Raw genomic sequence first — 15953 nt, 5'->3', positions numbered from 1 at the left:
ACAGGTGTGAGCCCGCGTCTCTCAGCCTGATCATGTCTCTAATGTCCGTAGGTTAAACACAGGTTTAAGTCACATGTTGAGTCCTATTTTGCCGCTTTTTTTTGACTATCTACCATACTAAGTCTGTTTTAACCTGTGACTGTGCAATGAGGCCTAATGATGACAATGCATATACAGTTGAGGTATTGCCTATGATCCCATTTTTAAATAAAATATGTAAAGGGAGTATGTGTGCATGTTTGCATGTTTCTACAATCTGCAGAACCAGAATAGTAGAGGATGTATACTACATTCAACATTTACTGTTTCTAGGGGTTATGGTTGAATGTGAATTTAGAAGAAAGTTTTCAGTTTTTAAAAAAATGTGTCTCTGATTTCACTTGTCACAAACAGCATAAAACTGCATTCATACATTAAAGTATGGAAAGTTACATACTCATGTTTTTTCTTTTTTAAATTTATTGTCAAAGTGATGTACAGAGGGGTTTCATATGTAAGACACTGAGTACATTTCTTATTCAACTTGTTACCTCCTCCCTCATTTTTCCCTCACCTTCCCCTCCCCATTCCCCCCCTTGAGTTGTATAGTTGGTTTACACCATATAGTTTTGTAAGTATTGCTGTTGTGTTGGTTTGTTTTTTTATCCTTTGTCTCTGGGTTTTGGTATTCTCTTTCCCTTCCGGAGTTCCAGTGCATGTGTATACAATATCCAGGGTACTAAAATCATACAGTGATATCAGGAGTAAAACCATGGGAAAGAAATACAAAAGAAAAAGGCATAATTTCACATGGCGCATTGAAAATAACAACAACAGTGATATATCAATTGTTTCCATAACTTAGAGTTCATTTTGCTTAGCATCATCCTATGTGCTCATATGGACATAGCTATTGAGCTATTGTGTGATCTGCTAGGACTATCCTAGACATGTACTAATTATTCCCAATGAGGGAAACCATAGATTCTATGTTTCTTTGGGTCTAGCTCACGTCACTTAGTATGATTTTTTCCAAGTCCTTCCATTTCCTTACAAATGGGGCAATGTCATTCTTTCTAATAGAGGCATAAAATTCCATTGTGTATATGTACCACAGTAGATCAAGAAAATGTACATACCCATGTTTTAATAGTAATAAGGAGCAGTAGTAATTCAGAATTTTTAAAAAATTGTATGTTTTCCTTGTAAAAATGTTCAGAATAAGTAGGTATTGTTTTCAAAATTAAAAAACAAAAACAAACTGACCTATGATGGCTCATACTAGTCTGCAGGCAGAGATTGAGATAAAAAGTTTAGCCAACTCAGGAGAAAATGTTAGTGACAATCTCATCTCAAGAAATAAGCTGGATTTGATGGTACCTATACTTGTAATTCTGCTGCTTGGGAGGCATGATGAGGAAGATCACTATCTGAGGATGACCAGTGGTAAAAATGTGAGACTTATCAAAACAGAAAAGCAGACAAACAACAAAACAAAGCCAACAATATCTGGGAAAGTGGCCCAAGTAATAGAACATGCTTTAAATAGTAAAGTCCTCAGTTCAAACCAGGTCTTCAAAAAAACTTGGCTAATACCATCTGGCCATTTAAAATCATTCTTAAGTTCCTGTAAGTCACATGTATTCCTGTAACAGATCTTTGCCTAGGGGAGAACCATTGTTTGATATATATCCTTCTGGTCTTTTAAAATCCCCTCCCTCTCTCCCTCCTTCATTTTCTTCCTCTCTCCCTAGCTCCCTCCACACTGAGGGTTGAACTTAGGCAAGCCTGACCAATTTTCAGTTTTTCAAATTAGTTGTCTTTTTTCTTACCTCACCTTCTGGCCTTTGAGCAGGGCTGCCCTGTGTGTATTTCCCTCATCCTTTCCTATTTTCTCCACAACTATCTCATCCACTTAATTCCTGTTCACTTTCTCTTTATCCTAGATAGACACCTAAGCATTTCTTCCTATCAAAGGTATTTCTTGATCCTTCAAACTCTGTTTTGAATGATGCCACTTTACTGTGTCTCCACAATAAATACATACCTCTTCACAATACCTTTAGTGTTGCTGGCATTTGAATTCAGGGATTCATGCTGGCTAGACAAGTGCTCTACTAATGAGCCACATCTCTAGCCCTTTCTTCCACTGGCTATTTTTATCATTTTTTTCTTTTTAAATGTTATAGAGGTGATGTACACAAGGATTACTGTTTCAAAAGTCAGGTAATGCGTACGTTTCTTTTTAGACAATATCACACCTTTCGCACTCTCCTAGTTTTCACTCCCATCCCTGGCCACAAGTTGTATATAGTTAACTTTCAACATAGTTCACTGGTTATTTTAAATAGAGACTCTTATTCCCTGTCCAGTGCACTCCAGGACTATGATCCTCTTTATTTGGTGTGTCAGTACTGGACTTAAACTCAAGGCCTCACTCTTTCACTTGACGTTTTGCTCACGGATGCCACTCTAGAAATTGAGCTATGACTCCAGTTCCAGCTTTTTGCTGATTTGTTAGAGATAAGAGTCTCCAACAGATTTGTCTTCAGATTTGTCTTTCTTTGTTGATTTTGGGCCTGTCTTCAGATCTCAGCCTCCTAAGTAGCTAGGTTTATAGATGTTACTGTGTCCGGGGAGCCTCTTAATTCTTGGCTCTCCATGGTAACTAGAATGTCCAGTGTGCGCCACCATAAATAGAGATGAAGTTTGTCAGACTTAATCTACCTAGTCTGGTCTGGCACTGCAGTTTTCCCTAGCCTCCTACATAGCTAGCATGTGTCACTCGGCTCAGCTGTTGGTTGAGAAAGGGGTCTTGAGTATATGGTTAGGCTGAACCAAACTCTTCTAATCTCAGCCTTCCAAGAAGCTAGGAGTAGGCACCTGGCTTTCTCTGCAATACTTTGCACACTGTATTATAAACTCTTGGTTTGCTAATCTTTTCCTTTTAGTGGGTATTACTTGAGAATATAGTTTGTCTTTTAAGTGTCTCCACTTTTTTAAACACTAAGCACAGTGGTAAGCACCCAATAAAGTAATTGTCAAATGAGTTCAAAGAATTCATTCCTTTTACACAGGTACTTTTCAAGAGAACCATATTTTCTTTCCTGATTTTTTTCCCTTCATGCAGATTGATTTTCTGCCACTTCACAGCTTCTTGTGGTAGAGACCTCTCCTCAGTATTTGAGACAAACCAGTGTCTGACAGAGTTGGAATTTGTAAAAAATACCCTGGATGATTCAGGAATGAAACAGTTTTGTCATGGATTAAAACACCCACATTGCATGCTGCAGACTTTGAGGTAACTGTTAGCAGGGTAGTTTGTTGTTTATGTTCACATCATGTTTTTTGGCCAGTTTCTGTTTCTGTGGCTATAGAGCATGAATAAGGTAATTGGATTATTCTTATGTTCTCTGCAGGTTGTACCGGTGCCTTATTTCTTCTGATTCTTGTGAAGCGCTGGCTGCTGTTCTTGCCACCAATCGGTGCCTCACTGAGCTAGAATTTAATGAGACAAAACTGGAAGCCTCAGCTTTACAGTTGCTCTGTGAAGGATTAAAACATCCAAACTGCAAAGTACAGAAGCTCAAGTAAATATTTTTATTATGTAGTAAATTTTTAAAAATATATAATTTAACATTGATAACTTGTGATCAAAATACAATTCAAGGAGTCACAGAGAAGGAGGATAAAAGTGACAATCCCTAAAATTGTCTCTAGGTAAACAAGCTTAGGATGAGAGGGTTTTTTTTTTATTATAAGCAACACTGTTATCAGAATATTAAGGGCTGGGAATATGGCCTAGTGGCAAGAGTGCTTGCCTCCCATACATGAAGCCCTGGGTTCAATTCCCCAGCACCACATATACAGAAAATGGCCAGAAGTGGCGCTGTGACTCAAGCGACAGAGTGCTAGCCTTGAGCAAAAAAGAAGCCAGGGACAGTGCTCAGGCCCTGAGTCCAAAAGCCCCAGAACTGGCAAAAAAACAAACCCCAAAACCAGAATAGCTTACATTTTTGTTAAGCTATTTCTGTGTGAGAAGTATCATGGTGAATGCTTTGTATAATTTCTTTAAATGTGCAGAAAAACTCTAATAGGTCCAGATTATTATTTTTATTTTAGCAGAGGAAGAAACGGAAGCACAGCCTCATTAGGCTGAAGAAACATGGTAAAGACACAATTCAAAACCCAGATGAGTCTGACTTCAAAGTCCATGATGTTCTTAGTAATTTTTTATGTGTTTTTTAGGTTTGTCCAGACAAAGAACCAGTAGAGTAGTGATAGGGGAAACAATTAATGTATTGATTTCAAAAGATGGCTTATGTGGTACTAGAGGCTGGCAGGTCAAATATTTAATCTGTAGGGTAGGCTGGAGATCTAGAGAAGAGCCCGTGTTGCAGTTCAACTTCGGAGGCTGGCTGCTGAAGAAATGTCCTCTTCTGAGACTGTTTTTCTATTATGGCTTCCAATAGACTTGACAAGGCCCACATTGATTTTTTTTCAAAGTCTACTGATTAAATGCTAACTTCAATCTAAAACATACCATCACAGAAACATGTAGAATAAAATTTAACCTAATATCTGGAAACTACACCCTAGCCAAGTTGACATAAAAGTAGTCTTTACAATCTTTTTTAAAATTTATTTATTAATTAAACAAATTTTTTGATAAGATGTTGTGCAAAAAGGGTACAGTTACATAGTAGGGCAGTGTGTGCATTTCTTGTGATATCTTACACCCTGTTTTTCTTTCCCTTCCCTAGGTCAGGCAGACATATATACAATACCCAATGTACCAAGAACATATACAGTATTTACAATCTTTATGTTAGAAAAAACTAATACAAATGTATATGCATGAATTCCTCAAGCTAGCACTCTACTACTTTGAGCCACAGAGTCACTTCAGTTTTCTGGGGGTTAATTGGAGATAAGAGTCTCATGTATTTTCATGCCTGGGGCTGGCTTTGAACTGCCATTCCCAGATCTCAACCTCCTGACTAGTTAGAATTACAGGTATTAGCCACCAGGATCCTGCTACTTTCTGCTTTTTTGATACTTAGCTGAAGATAGATAAGAGTTTCATAGGCTCTCCTGACTGGCTTTTAATTGTGATGCTTAGATCTCAACCCCCTGTGTAGCTAATATTATTGATGTGAGCTACCACTAGCATTCAGTGTTGTGGGTTTTTTTCCCTTTGTTTTTGTAAAGCAAGGCTCTTCAGCATTAAAGGTTCCTAAAGATGATAACTATACAAACTCTTCTGTTTAAAATTGTTAAATTATAGCTGGGCATTGATGGTTCATTCCTATAATCGTAGCTACTTAGGAGGCTGAGATCTGATGATCGAGATTCAAAGCCAGCCTAGGCAGAACAGGCTGTTGAGACTGTTATCTCCAACTAACCACCAAAAAAAAAAACTGGAAGTGGACCTGTGGCTCAAACTTGTAGAGTGCTAGCCTTGAGTGAAAGAGCTCAGGGACAGTGACCAGGCTCTGTGTTCAAGCCCTATGACTGACAAAAAAATTTTGCTAAATGCGAGTAGCTCATACCTGTGATTCTAGCTACTTGGGAGACTGAGATTATTAGAATCATGGTTCAGGGCCAGCCAGAAAAAGTTCTCAAGACCCATTCTGAAGGAAAAGTTGGAATTGGTGTTGTGCACTTGTTACCTAATAGGTGGATTGGGCCAGGTATACACCTAGGTGGGAAGTTACCCTATCTAAAAAATAACCAAACTGGAAATGTAGCTCGGTAGTAAGAGCACCTGCTTAGCATGGGCCTTGAGTACAGATCCCAGTTCCCAACGAAATGTAAATAGGGAGGTTATGAATTCATCTTGAAGTTAGAACATGTTAAGAAGAAATGAAGGATTCAAAGGCTGGTAAATATCTAGAAGTTGTTGCAGTCAAGGGGAAATGGCTGAAAGAATTTCACCACTTAATATAGAGAGACATCAAATGAGAAGATAGTCAGTGAACATCTCATTATTCTTTATACCAAGAAAAGAGATTCTACATGGGTGATAAGGATCACAAAGTAATTAGTAGTAAACATTTAGATAAGAGGGGAAAAGATCTGACTATTAACATTTACTAAGAATGATTATTGAAGTTTCTTTTTGCAATTTAAAAGAAGATGGAGATAGAATGCTATATTAGGATAAGAATTTAAAATGATATTAAATGATCAGCATTCCCTCCGGACCCTTTTTTCAGGCAGTCAATATTTTCTTTTGAGTTCCCACTGTAGGACACATTGTTTTGGAAGCATTTTACAAGTCCTTGCTGTGGTAAGAAGCTGGGACATGCTCAAGACTGGGCTCATACATCTGTGGATCTTGGTTTTCTCTGCTTATGTATAATTGTGGAAATGTGCAATAACATTGTGGTCAATTCTTTCTCTGTATCTTTTCTGTAGGTTGTGTGGTAGCCTTCTCCCAGAAAGCTCAGAGATTGTTTGCAAGTATCTCGCCTCTGTTTTTATTTACAACCAGTACATCACTGAGTTGGACCTGAGTGAAAATCCCCTGGGGGACAAAGGGGTGAAGTATCTTTGTGCAGGTCTCAAAAATTACAACTGTAAAGTGGAAAAACTAGAGTAAGTTTCTCAGACGTATTTGATATCACCAATGGCTTAAAGTTGTTGGGTGCCTGCTATGTGCTTGATGCTTGCCAGAGGTCATCTCACTTTACTCATTCCTTAATAATCAGGTAATTCCTTAGTAATTAGGTAAGGTAAGGTTCAAGTACAGGGGCTTTCACTCTGGGCCTCATGATGGTTAGGCGGGTTCTTTTATCACAAGAGCCATGCATCCAGCCCAAGATGGATTTTCTTATTGCCACTGTCCAGGTGAAGAAACGGGATGGGGAAGAAGTGACTTTGTCTAGCACCACACAGCTAAGTGGTGTAATCATGATGTGACTACAAAAATCTGTATCTTCTAGGATTTCCAGTGTATCACAGCTTAGCATTTATTGGGATGACATTAATTAAACTTGAACCATGTGAAAAATACCTGCTATGCATCTATTGTAGATGTGGGGCTAGCTGAGGATAAAAAAGTGGCCAGAAGTTCTTTAAATTATAGAGCTGCCCTTAAGGAAGTACAGATTTGTACTTATTACTGTTGAATCATTTCAAGTCATCATAGGAGCACAAGGAAAAGATAGGTCACTATAGGCTGGTGACCTCACAAGGATGTTGTGTGAATGATGTGGGACAGGAGCTGGAAATCAAAAGAGGAGGCAGGGTAGAAAAAGTACCAGGAAGCCAGAATGATGGCAGAAGCTGATTTTTCTTCTCTTTTTTCCTGGGTAGCTTGAGCAAATGTTGCCTCACAGATGCTAGCTGTGTGGAGCTTTCTTCCTTCTTGAGAAGGAGTCTGACTTTAAAAGAATTATTTGTGTTTGCCAATGTCCTGGGGGACACGGGAGTACAGCATCTCTGTGAAGGTGTGCTGCATACAAACAGCATAATTGAGAATCTTGTGTAAGTCTCTGCGATCCTTGTCCTTCTCACAGACATTGGCATTTGGGGGTCAGTGGGACTCACTGCTGCTGTGGTTAATAGCCACCTTGATGATTTTGTCCTTCCAGGCTTTCTGAATGTTCCCTCTCTGCAGCTTGTTGTGAGACCCTCGCCCAAGTCCTTTGCTTCACTAGGAGCCTGACAAAACTGCTCCTAATTAATAACAAAATTGGAGATTTGGGACTGAAACTGCTGTGTGAAGGATTAAAACGCCCCGACTGTCAGCTAAAGGATCTGGCGTGAGTATCATGGACAGTAGCCACAGGCAGAGTGTCCTGATGTTTCAGCAACTCCTAAAATTAAATGAGTATTTCTTGGCCTGGTGATTCAATCTCCAAGGAAACAATAATGAAGAACCAAATAATTTAGAGGGAATAGTTGTCCTTTTTGTACAATCTCTGCTTAGCTAGCCAGGGCTCAAGGATTTTTTTTTAACCTGTTACCCCCTCCCAACCCCTCCCCTACCTCCCCTCCCCTTCTCTCCCCTCCCCTCCCGTCCCTTCCCCTTCTCTTCTTCTCTGTCAGTCATGGAACTTGAACTCAGGGCTTGGGCACTCTCCCTGAGTTTGTTTTGGTTTTGTTTTTATGGCCACGTTTGATTTATTGCAGCAGATCCTTAGCTTTTTTGCTCAAGACTAATGCTCTATCACTTTGAGCTACAATTCCACTTTCAGTTTTCTGTCGGTTAATTGGAGATGAGCATCTCACAGCCTTTCTGCCAGGCGGGCATTGAATCGTGATCTTCCAATCTCAGCCTCCTGAGTAGGTAGGATTACAGGTGTGAGCCACAGGCATCTGACAGATACTCTCATGGTCAAACGCAATTTCTAAAGTGAACCAGTGCTGATGAAATGATGTCCGCCTTCTCTACCTTACTTACCCACAGGTTGTGGACCTGTCACCTAACCGAGGCGTGTTGTCAAGATTTGTGCAATGCACTGTACACCAATGAACACCTGACAGACCTTGACCTCAGTGACAATGCCTTAGGGGATGAGGGCATAAAGGTCCTGTGTGAAGGATTAGAACACCCTTCTTGCAAACTACAGACCTTGTGGTAAATTTATGGAAACTTTGTGTAGTGCCCATTTGTTCGTGTGTGTGTGTGTGTGTGTGTGTGTGTGTGTGTGTGTGTGTGTGTGTGAAAATTGAAGGGCACTCAGGAACTTGGGATGAAACTAATTTCTTTTTTTATTCCTTCCAGGATAGCTGAATGTCATCTAACAGATGAGTGCTCTGGAGCTCTTGCCTCTGTCCTCAACAGAAATGAGAGGCTATTATTGCTAGACTTAAGTGGAAATAACTTCACAGATTTTGGAATACAAATGATGTGTGATTCATTGATTCATTCAAGTTCTAATCTTAAGACATTCTAGTAAGTCACTGTGGTGGGGGAAGTAGGATGGGAGGGGCTTGGGACAGGTGTGTTGGGATTGGTCCTAGCCCAGTGCATTGAAGGAAGAGAAGAAAAGCTGGGGGCAGGCAAGCCTAGGCATAATAGTAAAGTAAGTGATATTATCAATAGACCTGTTCTTGAACATTGGGCAGGGGGAAAAGCAAAAAACAGGTAGCCTGTACCTCATTGCTAGGAGAAGCTGCATGGTACAGGAAAAAAAAAAGAGCATAAAATTTAGATTTGTTTGGCTTGGCTCACATGTTAGGTCTAAACCATCTACTAGCTAGGTGACTATGCTTACTTCATCTCCCTGAATGTCAGTATACTTGCCTTCAAAACGGGGCTAGCACTGCAGTGCTGGTACTTTACTGCTTAAGGCTAACTTGGGGATTGAACTGAGACATGAGACAGCATTGCACCTAGTACAACCCTTAGCACATCAGAAATCACTCCACAAAATTAGGTCTTTTCATTTCTACTAATAACTGTTAGAGGGTTTCTTGTGTGCATGTTTTTTTCTTTTTAAAACCACATTTTTTATTATCTTTTGGTAGTCTTTAAAGATTTTTGTATTGTTGTCATTATTACTATTATTATTATTATTATTTTGTCAGTCATGGGGCTTGAACTCTGGGCCTGAGTGCTGCCCCTCAGCTCTTCAGCTCAAGGCTAGCACTGTACCACTTGAGCCACAGCACCAGTACTGGTTTTCTGTTGGTTAATTGGAGATAAGAGCCTCACAGGCGTTCTTGTCTGGGCTGGCTTTTGAGCTGTGATCTTCAGATCTCAGCCTCCTAAGTATCTAGGATTACAGGTGTGAGCCACTGGTACCTGGCAAGATATTTGTATTTTTATCATAAAGGTGATATACCAGAGGGATTACAGTTAGTGTATGCATTTCAAGAGTGTTCACATGTCAAGGAGATAAAGCCGTAATGGTAAAGTTTCAGAAGGTGGAGGTCTTATCCCTCTCTTCTCTGATAAATGCCCAGCTGCCAGCTCAGCAGGCTGGCATGACACACAGAGTATTCTTAATTACAATACAACATGGCTCCCTTGGCTGCTAACCAGTGGCTAAAGGGCCTTTTGTTTCTGGCATTCAGAACTGGAACACATAGTGGAAAATAAAGGCCAAGTACAAAAATTTCACCTTCCAAAACCAATCTGATAGATTGAAGCATAAATGAAAACAGTATAAAGGCCCGACTCCAAGTCTGGCTCAAACTGAAACTTGTTTTTGTTAGCAAAGTGAAAAGTATGGTGATTGCTGCCCAAGAAGACAGAATTACGCACAACATGAAAAGCTCCAGGGTGGATCTCCAGTGCATCTTTCTTAGAAAGATATAGGTACAGCTTTATTGTCAAGAGATTTCAAATAAACTCAGAGCCATTTAACATTGGTAATCCCTCACAGTAGGTATGTTGCAGTAAAAGTTCTAAATAATAGCAAGGAGAAATAGCTTATTGGGGATGGGATGGCAGACCATTATTATTTTGTGTGCTGGCACTGGGGCTTGAATTCAGAGCTTGCCCAGGCACTGTCCCTTAGTTTTTTCACTCAAGGCTGGCACTTTACCTAATTGGAGCCATACTCCTACTAACAGATTTTTTTAAAATTACTGATTAATTAGAATCTCGTGGACTTTCCTGCCTAGGCTGGCTTCAGATCTCAGCTTCCTGAGTGGCTAGGATTACAGACATGAGCCAACAATCCCCAGCTCATTATTTCTTTTGTAATTATAAATTGTGGCACCATTTTCCTTTCTTTGATGCTTTATCTTTAACCCAGCATGCTTCCATTGTGTTTCAGACCAACAGTCACATCACTAATTTATCCATCAGTAAATTGGTAGTAGTGTACAAAAAGAACATGGAATTCAAAATAAAGGACATACAGAGTAGACACAATTTGAGGACCTCAAATGTATTTTTGACTGTTCGAATGTATATAAGACAAAACTGAAATGAAAACTGGAATGTATACTTATTCAAGTAAGATATAAGAAAGATGAAAATTATTTAATGTGAGATGGAGAGGAGTCAATCCAGGAGAACCTCCTAGAAGGAGTCCACTTGTGGAGATGGTAGTTCAGTGAAGAAGGCAGGGTGTCTTGACAGGGGAAAGGACAAGAAGAGATTGTCCTTAAAATGACTAAAATTCACTCTCAGTTATTCCACACGCACTTCCTGAGTATGTCATATGTGTCAGGTACTATAGAAACAATAAGATTTGAGACATGTTTTATGCTTCAGAGGCTAGTGGACCCAGTAGTAGAGAGAGGCAAATAAACTAAAGAAGGCAGTGAAATGATAAGTTCTAGGATATTTAGGAAACCATGGCAGGATATAACTGACCTCACTAGAGGGGTACAGGGGAAGATTCTTGGAGGAGATACCACCTCAGTCAGTTTAGTCAGAGAAGATAGGTGGGAGAGTAGAGAAGGATAAGCCAAGATTAAGTGGTGACATGAGCAAAGATACCCAGACAAATAAACATGGTTTGTGATATTGAATGAGAATAAGGGTAGGGAATCCTCAGGAAGTTTAGTATTCCAGAGAATAAAGAGGAAAGCTAGAGTATCGGTAAATGAGACCAAGAGGTGATCAGGATCTCATATGTCATGTGTGCCAATGAATAAGACATGTTGGTCAGATTCCTAATGGAGATTCAGTCATTTCTCTTTCTCACATGTTCTAGTAGTCTTCTTATCCAACTTTTCAACAACTGACCCCAAAGATGTGGCAAGTTTTCCTTCCAAAGCTAGATGGAATGTTGATCATCTGTTGCTGCTACTTCATGCTTCTTTATGGGCTTGATCTTAAGGACTTTTCTTACACAGTCCAAGCAGAGCTTATTGAGTAGACATTGATACTTTGGTTTCAACAAGATCCCTGTGCACTGTATTGACATTATATTTTCACTCGAAGATTACAGATAGGTTAGTCTACACACAAAAGTACAGTGATTGGTAGGTTAAAGTACTCTTTGTGTTCAGGAGGCTGGGTATAGCATTCCAGTGGTCAGCAATAGGTTTATATATGCTGAACCTGGCTATGCTCACAAAGGCCCTGACTTGAGCCACTGATGACACTGGAACCTTCCTTGTCAAGGTAGTTGTGTGTGTATGTGTCTGTGTGTGTATGTACATGTGCATACACATGTATGAGTGTATGTGCACGTATGTGTCTGCCTACCTGACTGCTGCTAGTATTAGAACTTGAATTTAGGGCCTCATGCTCTTGCTTGGCTTTTTGGCTTGTTAATTAGATAAGAGTCCCAGATTTTTCTGCCTGGCCTGGTGTTGAACCTCACTCCTCAGATCTCAGCCTTCTGAGTAGCTAGGACTACAGCTATGAGTCACTGACTGGCACCCTCCTCTTCAAGGTCATTTTGTTTTAGGGGACTTGATACTTTTCTCATGTACCAACTGGGCCTTGGTTAAAATTCCTTAGCTTATCCTGCTATGTGTTCCCAATTCTAAATATAGAAATCAGGGATTCAAAGTAACTGATATCTTAACTCTCAGAAGGTGTCTGAGCTTACCAAGAAAATTGTCCCAACTCCCCCAATACTTATTTATATGAAGGGAGAATGTACCTTTTGCTATGTTTCTCAAAAAAATCCTAAAGAGGGCTGAGACTATGGCCTAGTGGTAAAGTGTTCGGCTTGTATACATGAAGCCCTGGGTTCGATTTCTCAGCACCACATATATAGAAAAAAGTGGAAGTGGCGCTGTGGCTTAAGTGGCAGAGTGTTAGCCTTGAGCAAAAGGAAGCCAGGGCCAGTACTCAGGCCCTGAGTTCAAGCCCCAGGACTGGCAACAAAAACAAAGAAATCCTGAAGATTTCGTTATACTTTATAGCATTTAATTGTCACCTAGAATCATATAAATAACTAGAATATTTATTTCTACTTTGCTAGCTAAAGATTAGCTTCTTTCCATTTAGAACTAGGAACTGGAGACTTTCCTCTTTAAAGCTGCTGTCTTTGGAGAGTCTCACTACTTTCCTTTCATTTTCAAATAAACTTGCTATGTATCCATTTAAAAAACTAGGGCAAAAAAGGTCCATGAGATTCTTATCTCCATTTAATCACCAAAAAAGCCAGAAGTGGCTCAAATGGTAGAGCATTATCCTTGAGCAAAGAAGCTCAGGGACAGAGCTCAGGCCCAGAGTTCAAGCCCCAGGACTGACAACTCCACCCCCCCCAAAAAAAAATCCCTAAACAAACCCTAGGAAATGTACTTTACTGCATATTTGCAAGTGCTTGTACTTTACTTTTAGTCAGGATACATGTACTGAGTCTGAAGTACCTGTGTTTCACTTGGAAAAAAACTTTCTAGTAGGTAGACAGTTGGATGTAGAAATGTGTACTTGGAAGTGATCACCTATGAAGACATGATAACTGAAGCTATGCTAGTGGATATGATGTTAGAAAGAGTGAGAAAAGCCCCTGAAGAATCTTGTTTGGGAGATAGGCCATGGCAATATCAACTTCTAAAATGAAGGTATGAAAAGGAAATCCATAGAGAGAATCATGCTCTGCAATGGAAGGAAAATGTAAACTTGAAAGACAAATGATGGCTGGGAATATGGCCTAGTGGTAAGAGCGCTTGCCTCTTATACATGAAGCCCTGGGTTCGATTCCCCAGCACCACATACATAGAAAATGGCCAGAAGTGGCGCTGTGACTCAAGTGGCAGAGTGCTAGCCAGGGACAGTGCTTGGGCCCTGAGTCCAAGGTCCAGGACTGCCCCCCCCCCAAAAAAAAAAAGACAAAATGATCAACAGTATTGAGTACTGAAAATGCCCATTGGACTTAGCAATTAGGTTGTAAGTGGCCTTACTAAGGCTGACTGAATGGTGTGATGGGGCTAGAAACCACATTGCAATGACTTGAAGAGGTAGATGATAAGTAAGTGAGAAGTTCATAAAACAAAAAAAAAAAGGTGAAGAGTGAGCATTAGTGGATTACACCTATAATCCCAGCTATTTGGGATGCTGATATATGAAAATCATTATTTGAAGCCAGCACCAGTAGACAAATCTTGGAGACTTATGTCCAATTAACCAGCAGAAACACCAACATAGAGATCTGGCTCAATTGGTTGAGCTTATTCCTGTCCTTTAAATACCCTTGTTTTCAGATTGTTGTATTTTTAGGGTAAGAGAAAGGAGCCTATAGAGAGGGAGAAGTTGCAAGTATAGGGGTGGAAACTAATGGACTAAAGGAACAGAGCCTTGAACAAGGAGTGAAGAGTCGCAAGAGGAAATTCACTCGTGGCAAGGAGTTAAGGCTTGGGGAGGAGTTAGATAACTGAGTGGTTCCATGAAGCAAGTTTGAAGGGAATAGGAAAGGTACTGCTGACATGAGCTGTTAGAACTGTGCAAAATTTTTTTCCTTCTTTTTTCTTACAGTATTGACACAGATAATTTAAGTGAAGAAACGATGAGAAAGATGGAAATTTTAAAAATAAGCAAGCCTGGAATCACCTGGTAGTTTCCAAGGAGAGTGCCTGAGCGGATTGCACATAACTCCCTCCCCATATTGTACCATGTTTATAAACTGTTCAGTATTATTTTCCCAAATCCTTTCATCTTTGCTGAAGATGCTGATAAGAAACAAGCAGCAGTGATTGCTATTTCTTCCATAAAAGCATCCACTAAGTAGAATGTATATGGCAGATGCACCTTAGTTCAAGTGTTTTCAGCAATAATCCTTTATGTTCATATATTGTGTTACTGTGTTTCCTGTACTATTATTTAAAAATCCTTTAAGGTGAGAAGACAAGGTTCAGAGAAATTGTGACTAGGTTTATGTTACATAGCTCACTGGTGTGAGTATATAGACTTGAGTCAGGCTGGGTATCCCTGGTGTAGATTTAAACTAAATTTTAATTCATGAATGAGAGAGGAAGGAAGGGACTCATTTCATGGAGGAGGTAAGACTTCATGTGAGCTTTGAAGAATGAATAGGTATGAGAAAGGCAAAGATACAATATCCAGTGCCTTTAAGTCTGCCAGCTTACAGAGCTGTGTTTGTGAGCAGCTCACTAAAATAGCCTAGAGGAAAAGAGATGTTTGCATTAGGATTTTGTAAGCTGCCACAAAATCCAGTTTCAACTCCATTTTTGGACATCTAATATCTCTCAAATGTGTTCTTCATAGGTTCGCAGGACTGACATTCCTTATTTCTGTCCGTCTCTTGCTTATCCCAGTACTAATTCTGCATAATCCTGTTTGCATCTCTGCCTAATTTGTCCCAAACAGTAGCTATGAGGCAAGTAGGGAGAAAGAAAATAACACAAAGTCAATGAAGCAGGAGGAAATGTACTTTGGAAATAACATAAAGAAGGCTAACCTTATTAAAGTTTAGAATTGTCCCTGGAAGGTATTTGATAAGCTGTTTACCCTGAATAAGTCACTTCGATTCCTGAAACCTTAGTTTTCTTATCCATACGATGGGGATAGGTTAACATTAGTCTTGCCAGGGCTCTTTCCCAACATGCTGCCCATTCCACAGTAGGCATTACTTAATTGTACCTGTTTGTATGAGTGTGGATGTGTAGTGTATCACTCTGTCCTTTAGTGTAGTCATTGAACACAGATTTTCTTGCCATTGCCATCATTATTAACTGCATTTGAACTCTGTGGTGTGTGTGTGCGTGTGCGTGTGTGTGTGTGTGTGTGTGTGTGTGTGTTTGTGTGTGAGTGAATCTAGTGGGGAAAGAGATCCAGAGTTAGAAGTTACTCCATGTGAGAGATGGTTAGAGTACCTCCAGCTGCTCCTGGTTCTCATTCATCACTATGTACCTTCCCTGGTCCTCCTTATACTGGGAAATGCTAACTCCCAATAAGAACCCAAGATCTGTTCTAAACAGAGTCAAGATAAAATTTCCCAATTTGTTTCAAGCACTTTGTTGCCTTTATTTATCATGTATTTATTGGACATTTATTGTGTGCTATGTTTTGTGTCACATTTTGGATTTATAGAGGTAGATCATACCTTTTCCTGATATTTCCCCTACCATGTTCTCTGACTAACCTA

At 39.8% G+C, this 15953-nt stretch overlaps 1 protein-coding gene across 1 annotated transcript in view; it reads left to right on the top strand.

Annotated features, from left to right (window-relative positions):
- Positions 1–15196, top strand: part of LOC125343741 (NACHT, LRR and PYD domains-containing protein 12-like) — a 27982-nt gene extending 12786 nt beyond the window's left edge. Inside the window, exons 3-10 of the mRNA XM_048336274.1 lie at positions 3110–3280; positions 3399–3569; positions 6400–6579; positions 7300–7470; positions 7578–7748; positions 8396–8566; positions 8714–8884; positions 14324–15196. Of these exons, the coding sequence (XP_048192231.1) occupies positions 3110–3280; positions 3399–3569; positions 6400–6579; positions 7300–7470; positions 7578–7748; positions 8396–8566; positions 8714–8884; positions 14324–14405 (1288 nt within the window). The 3' untranslated portion in view covers positions 14406–15196. The remainder of the gene's footprint in view (positions 1–3109; positions 3281–3398; positions 3570–6399; positions 6580–7299; positions 7471–7577; positions 7749–8395; positions 8567–8713; positions 8885–14323) is intronic.
- Positions 15197–15953: the final 757 nt, after the last annotated feature.

The sequence above is a fragment of the Perognathus longimembris genome, chromosome 28, assembly GCF_023159225.1.
Source record: "Perognathus longimembris pacificus isolate PPM17 chromosome 28, ASM2315922v1, whole genome shotgun sequence".
NCBI lineage: Eukaryota > Metazoa > Chordata > Mammalia > Rodentia > Heteromyidae > Perognathus > Perognathus longimembris.
Note: the sequence above shows the minus strand (reverse complement) of the source record. Positions and strands in the feature narration are given on the sequence as shown.